The 21,867-nt window shown below is 37.6% G+C and overlaps 1 protein-coding gene across 3 annotated transcripts in view; it reads right to left on the bottom strand.

Moving 5' to 3' along the window:
• Nucleotides 1–21,867, bottom strand: part of YAP1 (Yes1 associated transcriptional regulator) — an 87,635-nt gene that overhangs the window by 4,301 nt on the left and 61,467 nt on the right. The window contains exons 5-7 of one of the 3 annotated variants that reach the window (XM_084290914.1): nt 14,823–15,004; nt 13,230–13,277; nt 3,529–3,659 (exon numbers count right to left, since the gene is read on the bottom strand). In XM_084290914.1, the coding sequence (XP_084147040.1) occupies nt 3,529–3,659; nt 13,230–13,277; nt 14,823–15,004 (361 nt within the window). Of the gene's footprint in view, nt 1–3,528; nt 3,660–13,229; nt 13,278–14,810; nt 15,005–21,867 lie in introns of all 3 variants that reach the window. The other 2 variants (XM_084290915.1, XM_084290916.1) reach the window with 2 other exon arrangements.

Here is a 21,867-nt window from a genome sequence, read left to right as displayed (position 1 = left end):
AGCCATTTAAAACTTCTTTGAAAAAAAAATGCTGGTTTACTTTGCGAGACAAAATACTAGGCACAGAACTGAGACTATGCTGAACTAAATCATTCTGGCTGAGAAGGCTTTTTGGCTGCTGCGGTCCCACTTGGAATGTCCAGCCCTCCTGTCTCCAGATCACCCTAATACACATTTCCTCGCTTCAGCAAGGACTTCTTCATCCAGTCATCACACTGCCCAAAATTACTGCATGCAACTAAACTGCATTACCCAAAATAGAGCGGATGCTTCTTCAATAAATACTTGTCAAAATGTCTGTATACAAAAGAATAAAGCCCGATTTAGGAATTAAATGGAGAATTACCATCACTGCCAATATAAATCTAACAGCCAAAAACATAACCAGAGTGGCAAATCAAAAGGTGAAGTTGTTTAATAAAGTCTGCATTGTTAAATATTTCATTTAAAAATAAATCGTAGCATAAAGATAGTAGGTCGTGAAGACAGCAGGCAGAAGACTGACTACGTAAACGAGAACACCACTGTACATTTTTTCAAATTGCTTCACTGTAGCATTGAGATGTTTTGGTCTGGGTATGTAAGGAGTGGAAAATATTCAACTACCTGAACTTTGGAATGTAAAGTTAGGAGGACTGCTTCACCAGGAACTTTATATACACTGGAAAGAAAAAGAAGCATTCCTGGAAGTATTCCTGGAAGTCTGAACTTTAACATAAGGGATATAACGGAGACAATTAGGACAAAACTACTGGACCACCAGACTGTAGCATCTGGTTCTCAGATCCACAAGTGACATCCACTCATATCCACAAGAGTCCTTTAAGAAGTCTCTTTCCCTTATGCATATGTCAGAATTAAATGCAATGATGTGTATAAAATTATCTAGAAGGGAACAATGCTCAACACAAAATGCAAATGAAAAAAAATCTGAGCTCAAGTCAGGTATAGATTTTTCAGAATTTGGTACGGGCTACAAAAAAAGGGAATAGCTAAACATATTTAAAACTGGGCAAATGGTAACATTCCCACTTTACAATAAGTACCCTTTGCTAATTATCAACCTGGCAAAAAACTACTTATAATTTGAATTTGTCCTTTCTAGCTTTTTTGCTCTTTGTAATTCAAGGCAAAGATCTATCATTTTACATTTCATATGTACAGAAGCACAACAGACAAATTAGTCCATTGCTGGAATATTTGACATAGAGAAGAGTACAGTGGCCATTTCAAAACCTAAAGATGCAGAAAACAAGTTTAAGATGTGAAGGTACTACATTTTTTAAGAAATAAATTTTAAAACATTATTGGATTTGATGTATGACAGCAACAGCCTTCAAGAAAATTCAAGCTAGTTTTTACTACAACACACCGAGGCCATCTTCCATTTACAAAAATTTCTTCATTTCATAGTCATAGTATGGGAAATTATTGCCCACAACGGTATTGCTCAAAATGCAACTTCAGATAGATCAGTAGGTAGTCAGTTTTAAGATTTCTTGTCCTTTTTATTCGTTGGCACAGGGCTAGCACAGCTAAAGATCACACCAGATTCCATGTTGAATTCCATGGAAAACAAGCCCTCCCCCTAACAAAAAAATGAAGTTTTCTAAGTAGATTTATTTGTGTAGGAGGTCTAGGTCTTCCTGAAACACTGACCCAAAATTTGGAAATCACACTTACTTAGGGATTTGAATAACAAACCACCACTGTTTTCTTCTCCATATGCAAGGCCTGATTTTTTGATTTGCTTTTCTCTAACACATAAAGAACAGCATACCTTGAGAAGTTAACTGCTTTTCCTCCCCAACAGTAGCATGTGCAACACTTATACACACGATACGACATGTGGAAGAAAGTACATCTTAGTGATATGGTTTAGTGGAGGACTGGTTAGTGTTATGTCAGAGGTTGGACTAGATGGTCTTGGAGGTCTCTTCCAACCTACACAATTCTGTGATTCTGTGAAAGTACTATGAACAACAGATTTTATTTACATCACCTAAACTGTATGAACGTATTCTATTGGCAAGATGCTGTAAAAGCATGCCATCCATCTGCTGAACTTCTCAAATCCTCATTCTAATTAGAAGAGATGGACAAGACTCCTATAAAAAGTAGATTAAACTGACATAAACTAAGATCTCAGAATATCAGTAATGCAAAAAGTTAGATACAATGAAGATACTTTTTGAGGGATGAAGAACAGAGATGTAGAGATGTAAGAGATCAGTAACGTTCCATAATTTAAAAGAATGGAGGAAGAAATTTGTAATTGCAGCAAAGGTTTACAAAGTTTTTACGTTTTCAGTATCTGAAATTATAGCAGGTATTTAGTCTTGCTCAACTCCAGAATTACGCCGGTCCTAACATGATGTGGACCTCCTCTCTTGCAAGCAGAGCTGAAACTATATTGGTGGCAAAAACATGGAAGTTAAGACTTACATCAAAAGAATTAAGATTAACGTGTGGGTTTTTTTCCCCCGTACATATAATAATGCACCACTAAAGAGAAGGACAAGGCTGTTATACTACATAAGAACTTACAGTAAGCACCCTAAAGTTAGGCTAACATTTCAAAGTAACGCAGAGAAGTACTGATGAACTCTGATAGAACACGTAATCTTTTTGTCTAATGGTAACAGACGCCGAGTTGGTACCAGTTTAGACCACTTTAAAAATATAGTTCAGTGGAGCACTACAAAATTAATGACCACAACTTAAGTTCAACCACTTAATACTGGTGAAAATAGGTAATTTTTTTACTCCATTAATTAAAAAAATGTATGCGGTTCAGAGATTAGATTTTTTTTTTGTCATTTCCATCTTTCCTTTTCAGCATGCTAAACAAAAATATAGATGCAACTTATCACAAGCTGCAGCAGGTTTTCCAAAATTGTGCTTGTTAGCATGAAGTATTTGCAAGCTGTAATTAGAACAGTATTTCTAAGAAAACAAACGTTCCTCAACTCAGACGGATTAAGGAAAAAGTTACATAAAAACACTAGTCTATATTGCAAAATTCTAATTCTTAAATTGAAAGGCCCACACTTCCAACTAATACTGTATTTAAAATGAAACATTCCACTGTTTGCACAGCTAACATTTAACGGAGTAAAAATACTGCTAAACTAAATAACTGAACCAATGGGGAGAGGTGAACAGAGAAACCTTAAAATGAACCTCAACGTGTAGTCCTAAATGTGCCTCATAGTTCATCTGATCTCATAGCAAGCTATTCACAAATTCTTCTGAGTCAGTAATTTGAAATGACTGTTAGTCAACAGATTATGCAGAGGCAACATGTTATGACTTTGAATAAAAAACCTTCCTACAAGTCTGAACAGACTACTTCCTCCCACAGGAGACAGCTTTTAATCCTCAACTTTTACTAGACTTGCCATTTAAGGAAAGATTCATTTACAGCTGTGGCTTTTGGCACAGACAGATGTTCAAAATAAACTATTACATGTACTGAACAGAATTTTAAATCAATTTTTTTTTCCTCCAGTAGCTACTCCTACAAACCTGTTAAGAAAGGGATCAGAACTATTTGTAGTCATTGTTCTCAGTTCCTGAGACATTCCAGGAGATGATACGGGATTTTGAGATCCACCATCTTGTTCCATTGTTGGAAGCTGGCTACGAAGAGCCAATTCCTAAAACGGGAGTGAAAAACGAGGAGAAAAGAAAAGATCATGTTAGACATTCAAATATGTTCCAGATACATAAACATATGACATTCTAGGATAACTGATGCTTTCAGTGTTTTCAGTTACAAGATTTAAATGAAAGTAAGCTTCTGAAGACAAAGCAAGAATTTTTATTGGCTTCATTGGTAACTGAAGTTCAACCAGCCATGTCCAGTATTACAGGGACTTCACTCTAAATATATTTATGTATATAAATATCAGTACATATAGGTATTTTTTTTCATTGCATTTCAGTATCCTTTTACTAAGTTTATTCGTAAGATCAAAAAGAACAGTTAACAGTATCTGACCTCTGAAACATCACTGTGACTAGCTCTTTTTCCCTATTTCCTGTAATTTCCTATTTAATCCTTGATTTCCTTTTTACCACACCTATTTTATTCAGCAAGGTTTAAAGCCTTTCCCTACATATTCCAATTCACTCATTTGATATATTTTGAAATTTGTGATTGATAAATTCAATGATTTCTCCCAAAAGTAAATCTTAAAGCTCTTCCAATTCCTAATAATTCCTTATTAAAACTAAAGAAGGCAGCACTTTTGAAGTCACAAACTTCAGATTATGTATTTTTACTCATCTTACTACGCACCGAATGTAGAACCACACAATCCATCCATAACGCTTATCATTATTACTTACTGAAATTAAGTTTTAACATTAAAAAAAATATATATGCAAAATTAAAGGTAAGTGGAGAAAAGGAACATTTTCTGTTATTTCTACTGCCCCCGTTCCCTTTTTAAACAGATAATCCACATGTTACCCATCATCTTTTGACTATCTTGTTACCATCATTAGTAGTACCTGATTATCCAATCTGTGCCTGGGAAGCTAATCTCAAGCAAAAGTTGTCTTGTCAGTCTTAACAATAATCAGTATTCCTCATTTGTACAATGAGAGGTCTTCATCCAGTTACATGCACTATATACACACATACATTAATATATGAACACTATATATAGATTACAATACTCTTTCTCCAATTCTTCTAAGTGATTTCTTTAAAAATAACATGTAAAGTTACTATATTTTCCAGCAGACTGTGCTAAATACGCTTCCCCACTGTACATTTTTTTCCCAATCTTGCATGTGATTCACTACAATTCCTGTGAATTTATTATTCTACATGTTCCTTTAATAGCAAGTTCTGTATCTTGTACTAGGATTTCTCACTCCAGTTGATTAGAACTTTGCAGAAATGTACCAAACATACCAAGTGTCTTTTTTTCTGAATCTGATGCACCTGATTGTCTCCCCAAGTAAATACAGTCCGGTGTTCACCAACACTTAACTGGCTACCGCCCTAATAAATACTAACATTCCTTGTCCTTGTGTTCAGATCACAGGATGGTATGCATCTTTAACCCATTTCTATGATTTTCACTTTCTTATGTAATAAAACCAAGTGCAAAGGCTATATAATGAGGTGTTGGTTTACAGCTAAGTTTACCAGCTTCTATCAGCTACATTGGATTTGATACAAAAAAGTTGGTATGAAAAAAAAAAAATCTTTCTTGGAACACTTCACAAATGGTGATCTGAGGAAGGTCTCAGCACATCAAACCCAGAGACAACTCAAGAACTGCAAAAACTACTTGCTCACATTTCTACCCTTCTGGAGACTAGAATTCTTCCACATGTCATTTGAACCTTCCCTTCTCTGTGAGACTACCTTCATATGATGCAGCTACTAACTAAATCCATCTTGCTATTTTGTCCAACAAGCAGGGCAGGGGTGGAAATCACTCGGATTTGCACCACTGCTTTTAGAATGTTTTCAGCCGTGGGCTCATACCTGTAATACAGGTATGATACACATTCATTCTCTGACAGCAGAGCTGTCAATCTGTGACACCTCTGCTCTTATGCCTCTCCATCTACCTGGCTGCGGCAAGAACTCTTTGGCCTTTTCCCCTTCCCTCTCAATTTGATCCATATGTTGCATTTGTACATCCTTGGGCTGCAGTCCCTGCCAAGGACAAAGAAGAGGAGCCAAGTGCCAGCAGCCTGCGGAAGAAGCTTCATCAGAGAGCAGCGACAGAGCAAAACCAACATATAATCGTTTCTGTATGGAAAGCACTGTAGTGACAATTTATCTCATTGGAAAGACTAAGCCTACCACACAATCACCACTGCCTGATGATGCAATAGCTTTTAAAAAATATCTACACAGATCCCTTTTCTAAGAGTTACTAACACCCATAAAGAAAAAAAAATCTCTGTACTTTAAGAAAAAAAGTCACTACAACAGAATAAGCAATTTGGAAATGAGAAAGTTACCTTTGTATTTTCTAAATCCTTAATGTGTAGTAAAGATTGACTGAAGTTTTGCAATACATGACCTTAAACATTGCGGTAAAAATAAATGCTACTCATATACTGGCTAGCTACAAATGAAAAGTTGCATTTCACTAAAGATCCACTGAAAAGAGATTAAACCAGAAGAGAGAACTGCATTTTGCCTATTCTTAAGTGTGTACAACCTAGGAAATTAATAATATTACTACTAATTTTTGTTCTTGTTTCAACAACAGCATTGCTGAAGTGCAAAACTACAGCTGTTTGCATTAATGCTAATTATTCAGGAGGCAGAACTACAGCTCTCCCCACTAGAGAGAATGTTATTCCATTACTCATTCAAGTAATAAATTTATGTCAATCTGGGAGTCTGGAATGGAAAGGAATTACAGAAAAGCCACGCTATTCAGAAACAAATGCAGAATGACTTTTAATAATTCCATAAGAGGGGCAAAGTTTTCTATAAATCTTCAAGACCACATTAAGTGTATTTTTCCTAAAAGGTGCACGTAATGGAAGCTAAACTTGGGTAGCTCGAAGAGTAGTCTTTTTATTTCTTCCTTATAAAAGTGACTTTCAATAAAGAAGCTATGTGCTTCCTATAATTAAAAAACATGTATGGGAGTGTATAAGCCTGTCCCAGCTACAAACAGAGCAATGTGAACTCCAGGCTTTTAATTCATGCTTTAAAAATATATCCTTTATTAGAAGTATTTAAAGTCTGGAGGCAAAAATAAAACCATGACAGAATCCTGGCTTAGATTTCTATAACTTGATCTCATCCTATTTTTGTAAGTATCTCGAACTTTTTTTTTTAAGTACCTCTGGGAAAATAAAAGCTTAGCATTCCTATTGTTAATACAGAATCTGAAGTTTGGATATTACATACAAGACCAAAATGATCTGCTATCTCCTTAAGCAAAGTAATTTTAAAAATATGGTAAGTATTGTGTAAATTCATCAGGCTGACTTTATCCAGTACTTTTCACAGTTGCATACAGTTTTATATGAAGTTCCAGGTCACACACACCATGTTCAAATTAAGTTTATGAAACTACTCTTTTCAGAGCACTTTTATCTTTACAAAAGTTCTGAGAAAAGGTAAAGACTCCCTTGTGCAACTCATGTATCATATTCTTACAATATTAAACATATGACAAACTGGTCAACTTCAATGGATATTTATTTTGGTACACTGACTTGAAGAGGTCCAGTTGTATCATTTCTGTCTCCAAACACTGCTCAACTATTCAAACCCTCCACAGGCTTCAATAGGATTGAAGAGAGGCGTTAGGGGAAAGGCTGCACTTCGGGTAGACTATCAGCACCAATTATTTCATCACTTCAAATATTCTAGATCTCATTTAAGAGCCACAAAGTTAAAGTATATGTAGAAAAGAAACAGGGAAAATGCATGAACGGATGAAGACAAATGAATTCGGCAATGAGGAGTTATGCAATTAGTGAAGAATAAGGGAAAAGCATAAATCATTTAGTGTTGCAATCACAAAAACCAGCAAAATTAATTTAAGAGGTGATGCTGATAGAGTGATTGTTAATTGTGTCGTATACACTTGGCACAATTCTTGTAGTGGGTTTACGTGGCAAGGTTTTGGTAGCAGGGAGCCATAGGGGTGGTTTCTGTGAGAAAGATCTAGAAGCTGCCCCATGTTTGGGAAGGGCCCCATTGTTTTCCAGATCCGAGCCAATAAGCGATGTTGTTTTTCGCCTCTGTGAGAGCATATTTAAGACAGGGAAAAAACGCTGCGACACACAGCAGCCGGGAGAGTGAGAGGAGCGAGGAACAGCCTTGCGCCAAGGTCAGTGTAGAAGGAGGGGGAGAGGTGCTCCAGGCGCCGGAGCAGAAGTCCCCTGCGGCCTGTGGTGAGGACCATGGTGAAGCAGGATGTCCCCCTGCAGCCCATGGAGTACCACGGTGGAGCAGGGTTCCACGCTGCAGCCCGTGGAGGAGACCACGGTGGAGCAGGTGGCCCTGCACCGATGGAGGCTGCCGCCTGTGGAAGACCCCTGCCGGAGCAGATTCTGGGCCGGACCTGTAGCCCGTGGAGAGGAGCCCACGCAGGAGCAGGTGATCTGGCAGGAGCTGCTGCCCGTAGGGGAGCCAGGTTGGAGCAGTTTTCTCCTGAGGGATGGACCCCGTGGTACGGACCCATATCTGGAGCAGTTCTGGAAGAGCTGCTGCCTGTGGGAAGCCCACGCCGGATCAGTTCATCAAGGACTGCATCCCGTGGGTGGGACCCCACAGCACAGGGGACGAGAGTGACCGAGAAGGAGCGGCAGAGAAGAAGTGCTGTAGACTGACCATAACCCCCATTCCCCGTTCCCCTGCGCCGCTCGGGGGGAGGAGGTGGAAGAGGGTGGATGGGGGGGGAAGGTGCTTTGGTTTTTTTTTTTCTTCGTTTTCTCACTTCTCTCGCTTGTTAGTTGTAGGCAATAAATCTTACTATCTCCTTATGCCGAGTGTGTTTTGCCCGTTACAATAATTATTGCGTGATTTTCTCGTCCTTATCTTAATCCTTGAGCCCTTTTCACATATTTTCTCCCCATTCCTCTTTGAGGAGGGGGAGTGAGAGAGCGGCTGTGGTGGAGCTCGGCTGCCCACTCGAGCGGAACCACGACAATTCTACGTAATGTCTTTTGCATAAATACTTTGTTAACAAAAGCTTTTAAACAACACCTTTGCAAATGTGGATAGGGCAGCATAAACTGGAATAGACATTGGTAAGTAGAGTCTGGTTTCTTGTCTGGTTTTGCAGTCCTCTGCTGTGCCACTGCTTCCTATTCCTCTTGCTATCTACCATGCCTCCAAGCACTGTACCTGCCCAGATGGCGTGTCCCCAAAGCATCAGTTAACCAGGTATGTGTCAGCAATCATGAAAACCAAGCAGAGTTGGATAGCCTCCCTCTAACAATTTCTGCTTCCTTCTAGCAAAAGCTGGTATGTTCTGCCAGCCATCCCATACTCAGGTCATCATGAGTCTTCTGCTTTAGCAGTACCTCTGGCCTTTTTAAAATGCAAAAAGTCCTTTGAAAACACTCCCTGTAACTCTCTCTTTGTTGAGAGCTTAATACCCTTGATGAAACCATGATAAATCATTTTTATTTTGTCAGTCTAGGTCAGCTTCAGATAACACATGGATGGCTGAGAAGAGAGAATGTCAATGGACAACACTGGGATTCACTAGGAAACAAAAGAAACATTTTAAATCTTAGTGAAAATGTTGAGCATAAAAATGTACCTTAAGTTAAAATAAGCACGTGAAATTTAAAGCCATAAAACTGAAATGTATCAACAATACAACACATCTGAATCTTTCTTTAAACTCCACATTTTTCAAGACCCAACAATAACTGCACTCTAGTTCACTCCCTAAAAAAGAGCTGCAAGTCAGCAGCTTAATACGATACCATAATACTTAATCCTCATATACAAATTTATGCTGTTTTTTTTTTCCCTAATGACACATTACATGGGAAAAAAAATAAGTGCTCAACAATACTTCCAGTTTCACTAGCACCATAGAAACTGCCTGCAAAACTCAAAAGTGGACTTGTTTTTAATGCTGCCTTCCATGCTTTCTAGAAAACATCACAAATCTGACAATAACACAGCTTTATATCGGTATATGTTCAAACTGACCACCAGCTAAAATGGAGACAAAATTAAAGGACACTGGAATAGCTTTCAAAACCAGCATTGATTTAGCACCGTAAGTGCTCATATTTTATGCAGGTAGGAGCAAATATCAAACAAGAACAAGCGATTCAGAAAACAGTGAGAGACTGGCCAAGTGTCTTTGCAGATTCTTCAAAGAACAGAGGAGTTTCCAGAATGTCCCTCATAAGTTGGTACGAAATAAGCCTGAGGCAACAGAACAACAATGTGAGAGAGGTACTTCATAAAATAAAAAGGACCAAAAAATATGAAATGATGAACACAGAGCACATTCCAGGTATGTAGAACTACCAAGAAAGCAGCAGAGATAACAGAAAGGTAACTCAGAAAGAAGAACTGAGCAGACTGGACAGGACGTGGGGCAGCATGTGGTTCCAAGACAGGGCTCTTCATTCAGTGCTGAGAACACGCAGCAGATATGAAATAAGCAAGCATACCTGGAGGAGCCTAGCACATAAGCAGCTATGTATTAAGCTCATCTGACTAGCAAATACCTCAATATCAGTGGCAGACAAATGAGAAATCTTCCAGTCTTATCACAAGTAAGTAGTCTGTGTATCATCCAAGAATAACACCATCAGTTCCTCAAAATTATTTGCCTCTTTCTCTTTCCATTGTATACTGGAAGACAAGGAATCTGTTACCCTATTATCTAGCCAATTTTATGATTTATGCACAAGTTGGCTAACATTAGGTGAGATGTTGACAACTGGATGCTAAATGTAGGAAACTTCTGGAGGCAGGGAGAAGTCAAGTCACTCAATCTTGTAACTAAGACAGGTATGCATCCTTAGGATGTTCACAGATAATTCATGATGAGAATAATTAAGCGAACAGATGCTTGCTGTTTTCAAATTCCTTGGAAGTAGCAATAGCCAAGAGTACTTTTTTATGCACAGTAAATATGGATGTCAACTTTTGCTTCAAATACCTTTGCCTTGGACATTTTCAGAATTATATGTCCTCATTCAAACAAGAGTATTTCACAGGACTTACAACAGAAGACGAAGCTGAGCAATTGTTTCACCTTTCCAGGAGGCACTTAAGTACCAAGACCTTCATACCTAACACTGAGTATTACTACAGGATACTACTGTATCACAGCAGAGAAAAACTAGCACAGACAACATCCAGAACCAGAAAACCTGACAAAAGATAGATATCAACTTTGTATCCAAGTTAGGTGAATAAAAACCTCAAGAAGGAAGAGAAGGTTGGGCAAGATATAAGGTGTTAGACTAGATGACTTCAAGTCCCTTCTAACCTATCTGATGCTATGATTAAGAAAAGCTCAGAGATCTCGTTGAGTTGAGAAACATTTCTTGGTGTTCATTCATATAAAAGAGAGATTTTATGAAAGACAAGCTGCAAGAATGGTGGTATGAGAAATTTAGCAACAAAAGCTATTATTCTTCCCTTAAATGCAAATTTATTATCATAACGCAGAAAACTCCTCTAAGCTTCATGAATTTTATTTACAAGGGAATGTATCTGTCAACAAGGAGTTGACTGGAGAAGTGTAATTTCTCTGCATATTTTCCAGGTTCAGTAGGTTGACCTGACCAGAGGTTCATGTTAGGACTTCAATAATGGCACCAATAGAGAAGACAGACAGTGTTTGATCCTGTAGCGTAAAGCCTCAAAAAATGTTTAGAAAACAATACAGAAAAGTCCTTGTTTCACATGGACACTACATTATTGAAGTGGCAAATGAAAGCACAGAAAACACATCCAAGTGATGTGACATGAATAAGCTAACATAACAGAACTAGAAGTTGACATGGTTGCATATTTTTCTATCAGATTATTCAAAAGACAGCTTGGCTCATTATCAACTGCAGACTGATCAGTCAGGTGAGTGAGTATACATGGGAACCTAGTATGAAGCCTCTTTAAATGTAACTGGAATTCTGATTTTTGCTTAAGCCCTTTCAGTGGTACCCCACCCAACCCCCCCAAAAAAGTGATTGATATACGTTTGCAAGTTATCAATAAGGTCCCTTGAGCTTTTGTAGCTCTTTAGTGAAATTCTGGATTGAAGAACTAAATTCAAGAAATCTGATCTTTTTGAGTTAAGTATGAAATTGATTCCAAAGACTCCCATTTGCTGCATATTTGTAAGTTGGCAATAGGAAGAAGTAGTTACTGTGGAAGAGGGAACAACAATATGATAGGGTTTCAGGCATACCAGGAAACACAGAATACACTTTTGGCATTTAGTAAGAAAAGCATCCCTTCTGAATGATTTAATTGTAGCAGAACATAAGGTGTTTCCAACTGGTGTGAAGGAGTGTGCTTCTCTGCTTATTTCCTTCTATACCAGCAATTCTTAAGTCATTTTTTTCTTCTCTTTCATAACAGGATCTAATATTGTTCATTGAGAGCATTGTGTGGTTAACGCTCTGTAAAAAATAATATAGTTGGATAATGATTGTATCTCAGGTTCAGTTTTACAGTGCCACTTACACCACCAAACAAGGAAGATTTTTTTCAGGGTGTCAGTATGTTTGTTTGTTTTTAAGTCCGAGTTTCTTATTTTGAAGATGATCTTCTCTGAAGAACTAGTAATGTACAAATTCTGCAGTACAATTCAGAATGCAATAGTATACCACTACTCATTACTTCCAAACACAGGACACTTTCTTCTATTCTGGTTTTCTTGCAGAGTGCATAATACTGTTTTTCTTAGAAATACAAAGTACAATACAAGCCAATAAAAATATTGTCCTAAGAACCAGTAGATTAAGAATAATGTTAGCAATAGCAAGCAAGCAGCTCTCTGAATGTATCCATAAATCCACCCTTTTCAGGGATTCATTCCATATTCAACTTCTTAAGCATTCAAAAGAAGTCCACATTCAGCTGTTTATTGTGCTACAATTTTGACCATTTTCATTTTCTCTGAGCTTGGAAGTCTTTTAGGAATTGTTGTTTCCAATAAAGAAAAATGTATCTGTGCAGCAGCCTGCACGTATCAAAATGGAACAATTATGTATTATAACCCCACAGCAATTATTTTTTTAGTCTAATCTATTAAATAATTATTACACTGCACACGTTTAAAAGTAATAAATATTTTAAATGAATTGTTATTAACTGATTTACAGATATCCTTCTTTAAGATCATACCTGTTTAAGCAAACTGGCAAGAACATCCATATTAAAAGTATTTAAAAGTCACAAACTACTATCTTCGAAATAATGGGAGGTTTCTTTTAAATATACATCTTGACATCAGGACTGGAACAGCAGTATCTTCAAGAATGCTAAATAGGAAGGTTGTTTCCAATGCAGAAAAACGTGCAATGAATTCCTCATTTGCTTTTAAATATTGATACAAAGTTGTGGGAATGCTGCACTCAAAAACAATTTTAGGGTTGTGATCAGGGAAGTGGTTCAAAAACATGTATGGCAGAGCTTGTTTGTTTTTTTCTTAGAATGCCTTTATGTAGCAAAGTTCCTCTGCTAGCCTAATGCCTTCATGTTTCTAATTATGCTGAAACATCAGTTAAGAGCCTACCTGATGTTTTGGAGAATTTGCTGTGCTGGGATTGATATTCCGCAATGCCTAAGAGTAAAAATAAGATGGATAATAATTACTTTAGCTGCATGGTTTGCCTATGCAGGCTGTCTTATAAACACCATCTTGTAGTATCAAGCCCCCAAGACAGGCCAGATCAGACAGGATAAAGGAGTTAAGAAACTATGAAAATCATGACACAGTGAAACAAACTTATAGATTTACCAAGGATGAGTATTTGACAGAAAAGCTGGATGACCAGGGAGAACAACATGAAGGGAACTGGCTGTCACCTGGTCCAAAGTTAGTCAGGTTTTCAATGACAACTGAGGTAGGAAGAAAATTAGAAGGCCTACCTAGAAGCATGCTAGCACAGGGTAAGATGTTTGTCGGTGGATTAATAGCAAAGCAAGAACAGCAGAGGCCCAGATGCTTAAGCATAGAAAGTCCTGATGCCATCTTTGCCATGTATTCTTACCTAGAGTACTATAAAAAGTAACAGCTTTAAAGATGACCCATCTGATACCAAGAGATGCTGAAGATTCCTACAAAAACAAGCCTTGACTACAAAAGAGATAACACAAGTCAGATTCCAGGACAGAACACTGCAGGTGATGAAGAAAGAGAAGAGCTGTCTTTGAGGACTTTAAGATATTATCCTCTCTGATACAAGGCCCATCACCCAAAGTGAAAAGGGAGCAGGGTAAGATTTTAAAAGGTTTTCCTCAAAGAAAAGATTAGTGTTTTCTTCAACAGTGCCAAAAAAAAAAAAAAAAAAAAAAAAAAAAGACACACCAAAGAATATCTTAAGTATCTAGCACAGATGGCAGTCACCTCTTCTAAAACATTCAGATGGAAAAGTGGAAGCAGAAGGCTTAAACAAAGTGAAAAGTCAAGCCCGAATTCAGGATCCAGAGATTCTAACATCCAGCCCTACATTTTGACATTCTTTATAGTAATACTTATACAGTAGAAAAACACTAAAATGAATAGCTTGCAGCCTAACTGTGAAGTTTGAAATTCCTCATCATAAGAAAAACCACAGGTTCAAAACGCAGCATGAGTGATTCAGGTGTTCCATGCTCCCCTCCACTGTAAAACAGATGAGATTTTAGCAACAAGCTGTCTCCTCAATGTATCTTATATAAACCATGAAAGTGCCTCGGAATCCTACAGACATGTTATGAAAGTGAAAGACTTTCCTCCACTTAAAAGGGAGAACTAAAGCAACTGTGGGAACCAGCTTCTTCTTTTTGCATGACTCAGAACTCAGTGAGTATGAAAATATATTCTCAAGAGGAATCTCCAATCAGATCAACAGTCCATGATGTCATCCTAATAGCAGAAACCTGCCTTCAGAAAGTTTTGTTAGAGAGGGAGGAAAGCAAAATCCTTCAGTGTGGTAAGTCAGATGCTTTCACTACCAAGCTGACACCAGTAACAGAATGACTTCAGATCTTTTTGTATCTCAAAGCTTTTTGTAGTTACTGATGTTTCAGTGAGCCTTGAAGACCAACTTAGCCAAAACAAAACAAAACGTAACACAACATACAAAAGAAATAGTGGAAGTAGGTGTCTAACCTGTGGCCTCACCTGCCGAAGCAGTTCTTGATGCTTCAGTCTCAGCCTTTCCTTCTCCATCTGTAGCTGCTGAAGTCTCATCTGTTGCTGCTGATTGGAGCTACTCCCACCCATCACACCACCTTGGGGACTCTGAGGAGCCAGAGGGGGTGGCTGTTTCACTGGAGCACTTTGGCTGATTCGCTGATTCATGGCTAAGAAACCAAAACAATAAGCATTTAAAAATAAAATTCAAACAGATACAGAATAAGTATTATCCTAAGACAACACGTATTAAAAAAGTACAAGTCCCAACAACACAAAACATGCAACTATACTGATTTTCAGTGTGATATGTATGCTCACATGTATTGTTCCTGTGAAATTAATGCAACCTTCTCATGTTTAAGAGCACGTACTTGTTCTAAAAGCTTCTGAAAACAGAGTTAAACACACAAGTTGGTAAACATTTTCAAAGCGGTGGTGAAATATTTCAATTTTAATGTTAACAAACTATTCTCAATTCAGAAACAAATAATAAAAAATCGCTTGTTCACATGAAATCTTAGAATTGCTAAGCTTAGGAACACACAGGATGACAAAACAGATCATCACACTTATATCCAGCTACATTTGATTACAGGCTCCCACTCTTCCTGATGTGGTGCAGCTCATCTGACAATCATTCACATCCTTGTCACAAGTTTTGAGTATTATAGGCTCCAGCTAGGTCATCTTGACACACAAAATTAGAGCTGGTACAGAAATGGCAGATGAATTACACAGCCACACATACTACCATTTGCACAGGAAGCATTTTACTAATGCTTTGTTTTCTTCTTTCCCACAAAGGCTATGTGGTACACCTTTCTTGTGCGACTAATATATGAGAGCCAATCTCCCCTTCCCCAGGAAAGCAACAGCTAACAATTTTGTTTTATAAAATAATGCATCTACTTGACAGACCTGCTCCCCCCCAACCTGTTCCCCTCCAGAGACCAGTATGGTTAAAGTCAGAGGCACTGGAGTTCCCATAGGGGAGCAAAAGGCTGGGAAAGGCTAATATGTAATAAGGGCGCGATTTTCAGAGGCTTTCACTTTTGGAATTAGCTCCACTTCTTCCTTGGAACAGCCTGAATCTGTTAGCGTTCACAATATGCTGCACAATGCATTTGTTGAGGCAGTAATGGGAGAGGTAGGATTTTTTTTTTTTTCTGGGAATGAGGATTATGGTTTATGGGAACCAAGAGAAAAAGGAGTGAACTTCTATTTAGGATGACAGGCTGCTTTGGTGCAAAGAAAACCATCTGGTGTCTTAGTTTGAATTAATGTTTTCATCATATAAAAAGGATTCCTGGAACACTAACATTTAACTATTTTAAGAAAGGAGCATTATCTCAAAGAATTGGTATCATCTTTTCCTCTGAAAAGCCCTTCAGTCTGCACTGTCTTTTGAGTGTTCAGCTTAAGGTATAGAAGTGTCTTCGTTTTGTTTAAGCTTAAATACATTTATCTCATAATAACAACAATGGTTGTTGCTTCACAGCTTGTCTTTCCTTTGAGAGGTAACACATGAGGAAATGCTGTATTTGCTATACTGAGAACAGAACAGACAAGAAAAAAATTCAAGACGTTATTCAACTCTCTAGCTTGCCCTTTTCACTATTCCATGTGGTGCTCATGTCCAGCATTGAGTCAATATTTTAATGGAATGGTGTGACAAGTTTTCATGGGTCAAGTGAAAAGAAAATGAAGTGTTGAATAGCTTGAAATAATTTGAAATATTTGTGATTATATGTATGAAACATTAAGACATAACTTCCTGTAAGGTAAGTGAATACATGAAGCAGGAATAGAAACTTGATCAAAGTACAAGTAGAAAATACAGAGTGAACACAAAAGAGCTGGATATTAAACTACAACCTGCAAGTCCCATCTTGACTCAGTGAAAAAGAAAAGAACAGGGAGAAACTGAAAATGCTGTGGATAAAGCTTAAAATAAAGTGGGTGTTGTTGTGAGACATCCAGCATCTGAACTGTGTTCAGCTCTGGGGCCCCCAGCATAAGGTCGTGGAAGTATTAGACCGAGTCCAGAGAAGGCCACAAAGATGATCAAGGGGCTGGAGCACCTCTCCTGTGAAGACAGGCTGAGGGAGTTGGGGTTGTTCAGCCTGGAGAAGAGAAGGCTCCAGAGAGACCTTACAGCAGCCTGCCAGTGCCTAAAGGGGGCTACCAGAAAGCTGGGGATGGAGTCTTTGTCAGGGGGTGTAGGGAGAGGACTAGGATTTAAACTACAAAAGAGTACATTTAGATTAGATATAAGGAAGACACTCTTTTCTATGAGGGTGGTGAGGCCTGGAACAGATTGCTCAGAGAAGCTGTGGATGCCCCATCTCTGGAGGTGTTCAAGGCCAGGATGGTTGTGGCCTTGGCCAGCCTGATCTAGTGGGTGGCATTCTAGGAGGTTTTGAATTACATGATCTTTAAGGTCCTTTCCAACTCAAACCATTCTGTGATTCTATGATTCATGAAGAAGTGACCTGGAGCAGCCAACCACCTGGCTTTGCAGTGTGGGCTATGATCTCTAGTCCAGCAACAGGACAGCTTGTTCCTCTGCTGCACAGGACACAAAGTTCACATGCCCCAAAACACCACAAACAACCGCTAAACAAAAGTTTCAACAGCACAAACAGCTGTCCTATGAAGGATATGAGCCATGAACTAACACAAGATCCAAGAGCTCCTCTGGGCAATCTCTACTGGAAGACCAACAGCAGTTAGGCTACCTACATTTTCCAAACTAGGGCAAAACTGAAACTAGAGACAGCAATGCAAAAAGACAGCCCATCTAGCAGCTCTAGACAAGCTGGACACGACACTACTAGACCGAGGAACACATCTCCTTTCTTCTTTTTTTTTTTTTTACCCAGAATCTGATCACGTCTGGAACCAGGACTGTGTCTTTTGCTTTTTGCATCCTATCCTCTTCCACCTTGAAAAAAAAAACAATGAAGGGGACAGTAGGGGACAAACAAAAACTTTCTGAAAGTAGCCAAAAATAGCTTTTTCCTGCTACTAGCTAATTCTATAACTCAGGCAGAAGTCTGTGCTGTGGTTCAGAAGCTCCAGGATTCAAACCCTGCTATTAAACAAGATGGAAGGTCAATTACAGTTGAAAGTAAAGAGGGACAAAGGTTAGAAGATTACGACTACCTACAAAATCACCTGAAAAAAGGTAATCTAAGTTGAAAGCAAACTACCTAGCTTGTAAAAAATAAGTACCTAAAAGTTGAAGAATGTCAATTTTCATTTGGTTAAAAAGGCCACCTTTACGGTCTAGTCTCCAGTTACACAATCCTGGTTTCCAGAGTCCGTGCCTCATGCAATTCACAGCCAAGTCATGTCACAAATAATCTCACATACATATAACAGTTTGTAACCTCAGTCAAACACAAGTGTGGATTAACGACATCCCTTCACCGCGTTTAAAATTTGTTTTTCCTGCATGCAACATACAAGTACTAGTTCCATCAGTCTCTTTTCCACTGATATGCAACTTTGCGAATTGTTTCCCTCTCACGTCAAATTTTTCATGTTTTATATACCTGTATCTTTCTGACAGCTACTTGTATTACTCCTGCTCACCCTGATCAAAGTTTGCTCAATTTTTCCTATCTGTTGACTTTGCAATCTAAACTGTTAAGAAATCATGTTTGTCTGACACTTTTCATTTTATTCCATCATCCTAGATCCCTGAAATACCTTGTAAAGATATTTTTCTAACTAGAAATGTATTTAAAAAGGAATATCACAAACTATTGATACATCAGTGTATATTATTAATATTCAACAATACATATTTGGGGAAAATTATGTGATTTGGTAACTCTTCAGAAACAGAACTTAAGATACAGTTTCAAATTTTTTGTTCAAGTACTCACTAAAATTATTGTCCAAGTATTTTACTGTTTGAAGAATGCAAGAATAAAAGACTTGAGTAAAAATAAGAAGAAGAGTAAAAAATTGTCAAGATTTTAGAACTGTTCTCTCAACAGATCATAAAGGTATTTTCATGTAGTGGGAATATTTTACCTATGAAATTAAAGTTTGGGATTAAAAAAGACTTAATAAAACTCAACCAGCAAATACATCCAGGTGAAGACTTAGTGGAAGAAAAAAACACTACTAAGATCAGTGATCTTGGCTCATTACACAGTTATGCAATCTTCAAGGTAAACAAAGAAGAATGTAGTTTTCTACTATTTCCAATACATTATTTAATTAAAAAGGGGGAAAACAACTTGTTTCAAGTGACAGGGAAAAACAGAGGCTTTGAAGTTGTTTTGTGCATGCACTTGTGTGTTTTCTGTTTAAATCTCAATTCTCCAACCATTACTTATTAGGGACACGACTACAGACATTCGCACTCTAGAGAATATGCTTATCAGTGAGATCTCCTATATGCACATTTAATTTTTTCACACCTCACAGGTTTGTCATGATCCAGACACACACAGCTCTTTTTAAATACCTTGAATTCAAAGTCAAAGAACTTCAGTTATCTATAAGAGTTAGGACTTATCAGTTTTCTGATGCATCCTGTTCCTTACCTTCCAAGGGTATGGAAAGCATTTAAATAAGGGGCTCTGCACCCACACAGTGAAGGCTGCAAAGACCTCACAGGCAGAGGAGGAACAAACAAGTCTTTGTTTCTAGAAGAGGGGGATTGGAGAGAGGAGGAGGAGGGGCAGACAAGTTAAAAAACACGGGCAACTTAAGACAGTAAAAAAGATCGTGCAGTCCTATAATATGGCTTAGATTCACAATCTGCAGAATGCAGTCTATCATAATAGCTGCAATATGCTTTTGAGAACCATTTAGGAATTAGTGGTCTTCAAATGTTATATATTAAGCGTTCTACCACCTAAACTCAACAGCAAAAAGCCTGTTCTGTACTGTAGCAGATAATACTTGACAGTTACTGAAAGGAGTTTAGACCGCTGTCTATAACATTAATGGGGAAAAAAAAAAAAAAAAAAAAAAAAGAAGAGAAACAATTACCAGGCATTAGTGCTAGAGAGAAAAGGCCAGCATATTGGTAACAACTCAAACATAAAAGGCTAATTCTCTCCCGAGATCCTATGCCAATTTAAATCACGTCCCAGGGCGCTGACAGTTTGCAGCAACACAGTACCTTTCCCCATGCTGGATCACATGCAAACACTGCTGTAGAGCACCCTTGCTGATTACGAGACACAGCTGAATGTCTGAAGGTCTCCCTTTTGTTTTTATCAGTTCACTCTTGAAAACCAAAGCTAATTTCCATCTCCAAATGCAAAGACATTTATTTAAGCAAACAAACTAAAGCACTCAGTATCTGGACAAACGGTAACTTACTGTTCATAACAGTCAGAATCAATATTTTGTTGCAGGAACTGAAAAAAGAGCACTTTTCCCCTTTAGCTGCACTTGGAAGTTAAGACAGTTCTTTGTGGATCTGTTTGGTTATGGCTTGGCTTTTTAACGATGCTAGCTTGTACCACTGCAACAGAGGCAAAAATCCTCTGATCAAACTGAAAAGAGCTGTGAAGAAAGTTACCAGCAGGATCTAAAAGAATGCGTCTCGGAAGTAATTAAAGCTTGTTCCAAGTGCCTTTTTAGAGAGACTTGGTACAACAATTTCTTGGCTTATCAGAATACAAGCCATGTTTCGAACTGCATTCCTATATTACTTAAAGGAAATCCCAGTTGGTGTTTCCTAATGCTGCTGTTATAATGCAACCTAAAAATCCAGAAAATAAAATATTCTGTTTTCAATTTTGATTAATCCAAGAATTCAGAAGCTAAAAGTGAGGGGGAAAAGCTACATCTTTGCTGCAGTAAACATAAAAGGAAATCTTAGCATCATAGGTAAAAAGAAATATTTGCATACTCCAGAGCTAAACTCTTGGTTAAAACAAGAAATATCTGATGAAAACGCTATTACAGAAGCATGGCCAAACTGTGGATTGATTACTCTGCATTTATTATTTCTACTCAAATCAAAATTTTTCTTTTTTTTTCTTTTCTTTTTTTTTTTTTTTTTTTTTTGGTATCCATGTGGTTCCCACTGATTAAAAAAACTATGAATTATAGGTTCTTTGTTTTGTTTTGATAAAGCTGCCATTGCTTTTTTATGAGTCTTCTTGTATCCTAGAATGCAGAGTTGCCACAGCTTGATTGATTGACCATCGTTAAGACCCTACAGCATCTCCGACTCCATGCCTGTCAACTGAAGATCTGTCAAAATATTTCATTAAAGCTGGCCTGCATTTTAGACCAAAGTTTAATCAGCAAAGAGCTATACATGAAGGTATGTTCCCTCACATAACACTTCCTGAGTTAATTAGGCCAAAATGTAAGCTTTTGTATAACTTCTCATAATTCTTTTTTTTTTTTTTTTGGTTTGTTTTTAAATGGACATTTCCTTTAATTCATTTGTCCACTTTTTGAGGTCCACATACCTGGTGTAAAAACATGCACACATCTTTTTTTTTTTTTTTTTTTTTTTTTAATAAAAAAAAATCTCCACTATAAATCCATTAGAAAATATTAAACAGGAGTTATACAACCTGGCAAAAACTGTTATTAAAAAAAAATCAGTGTTCTATCAAGAAGCAGTGTAAAACTACATTCTATACAAGAAACTGAAATCATGTTTCAACACGCCTGAATTCAAGGAGGGAAAGAAGAAAGCTAATGCTTCTTTGAATTTTAGATTATGTATGATTAGATATAGAGTATATAATTATTGTGTGTATATATATTTAGATTACAGATAAACGATGCACCTTTAATTTCTAACATAGCTCGTTCATTAACAGAGAAAAACTGCAGTGCTAGAAGAACATGGTGGATAAAATGGCCTTATTAGGAGTACAGATTTCTTCTACTGTCAAAGTTGTTCTAGCTATGTTCATCCACAACAGTGGAGGTATATACATTAACTATACTGGCATAAAGATACCACTGCCAACAAATCTTTCTCAAACTGTTTTAAATAATTCTGAAAAGAGCAAGTGTAAACTCATGTAAACCT

The sequence above is a fragment of the Netta rufina genome (assembly GCF_964035555.1).
Source record: "Netta rufina genome assembly, chromosome: 1".
Lineage (NCBI taxonomy): Eukaryota > Metazoa > Chordata > Aves > Anseriformes > Anatidae > Netta > Netta rufina.
The sequence above is the reverse complement of the archived record's forward strand: the minus strand, read 5'-3'. Positions and strand labels throughout refer to the sequence as shown.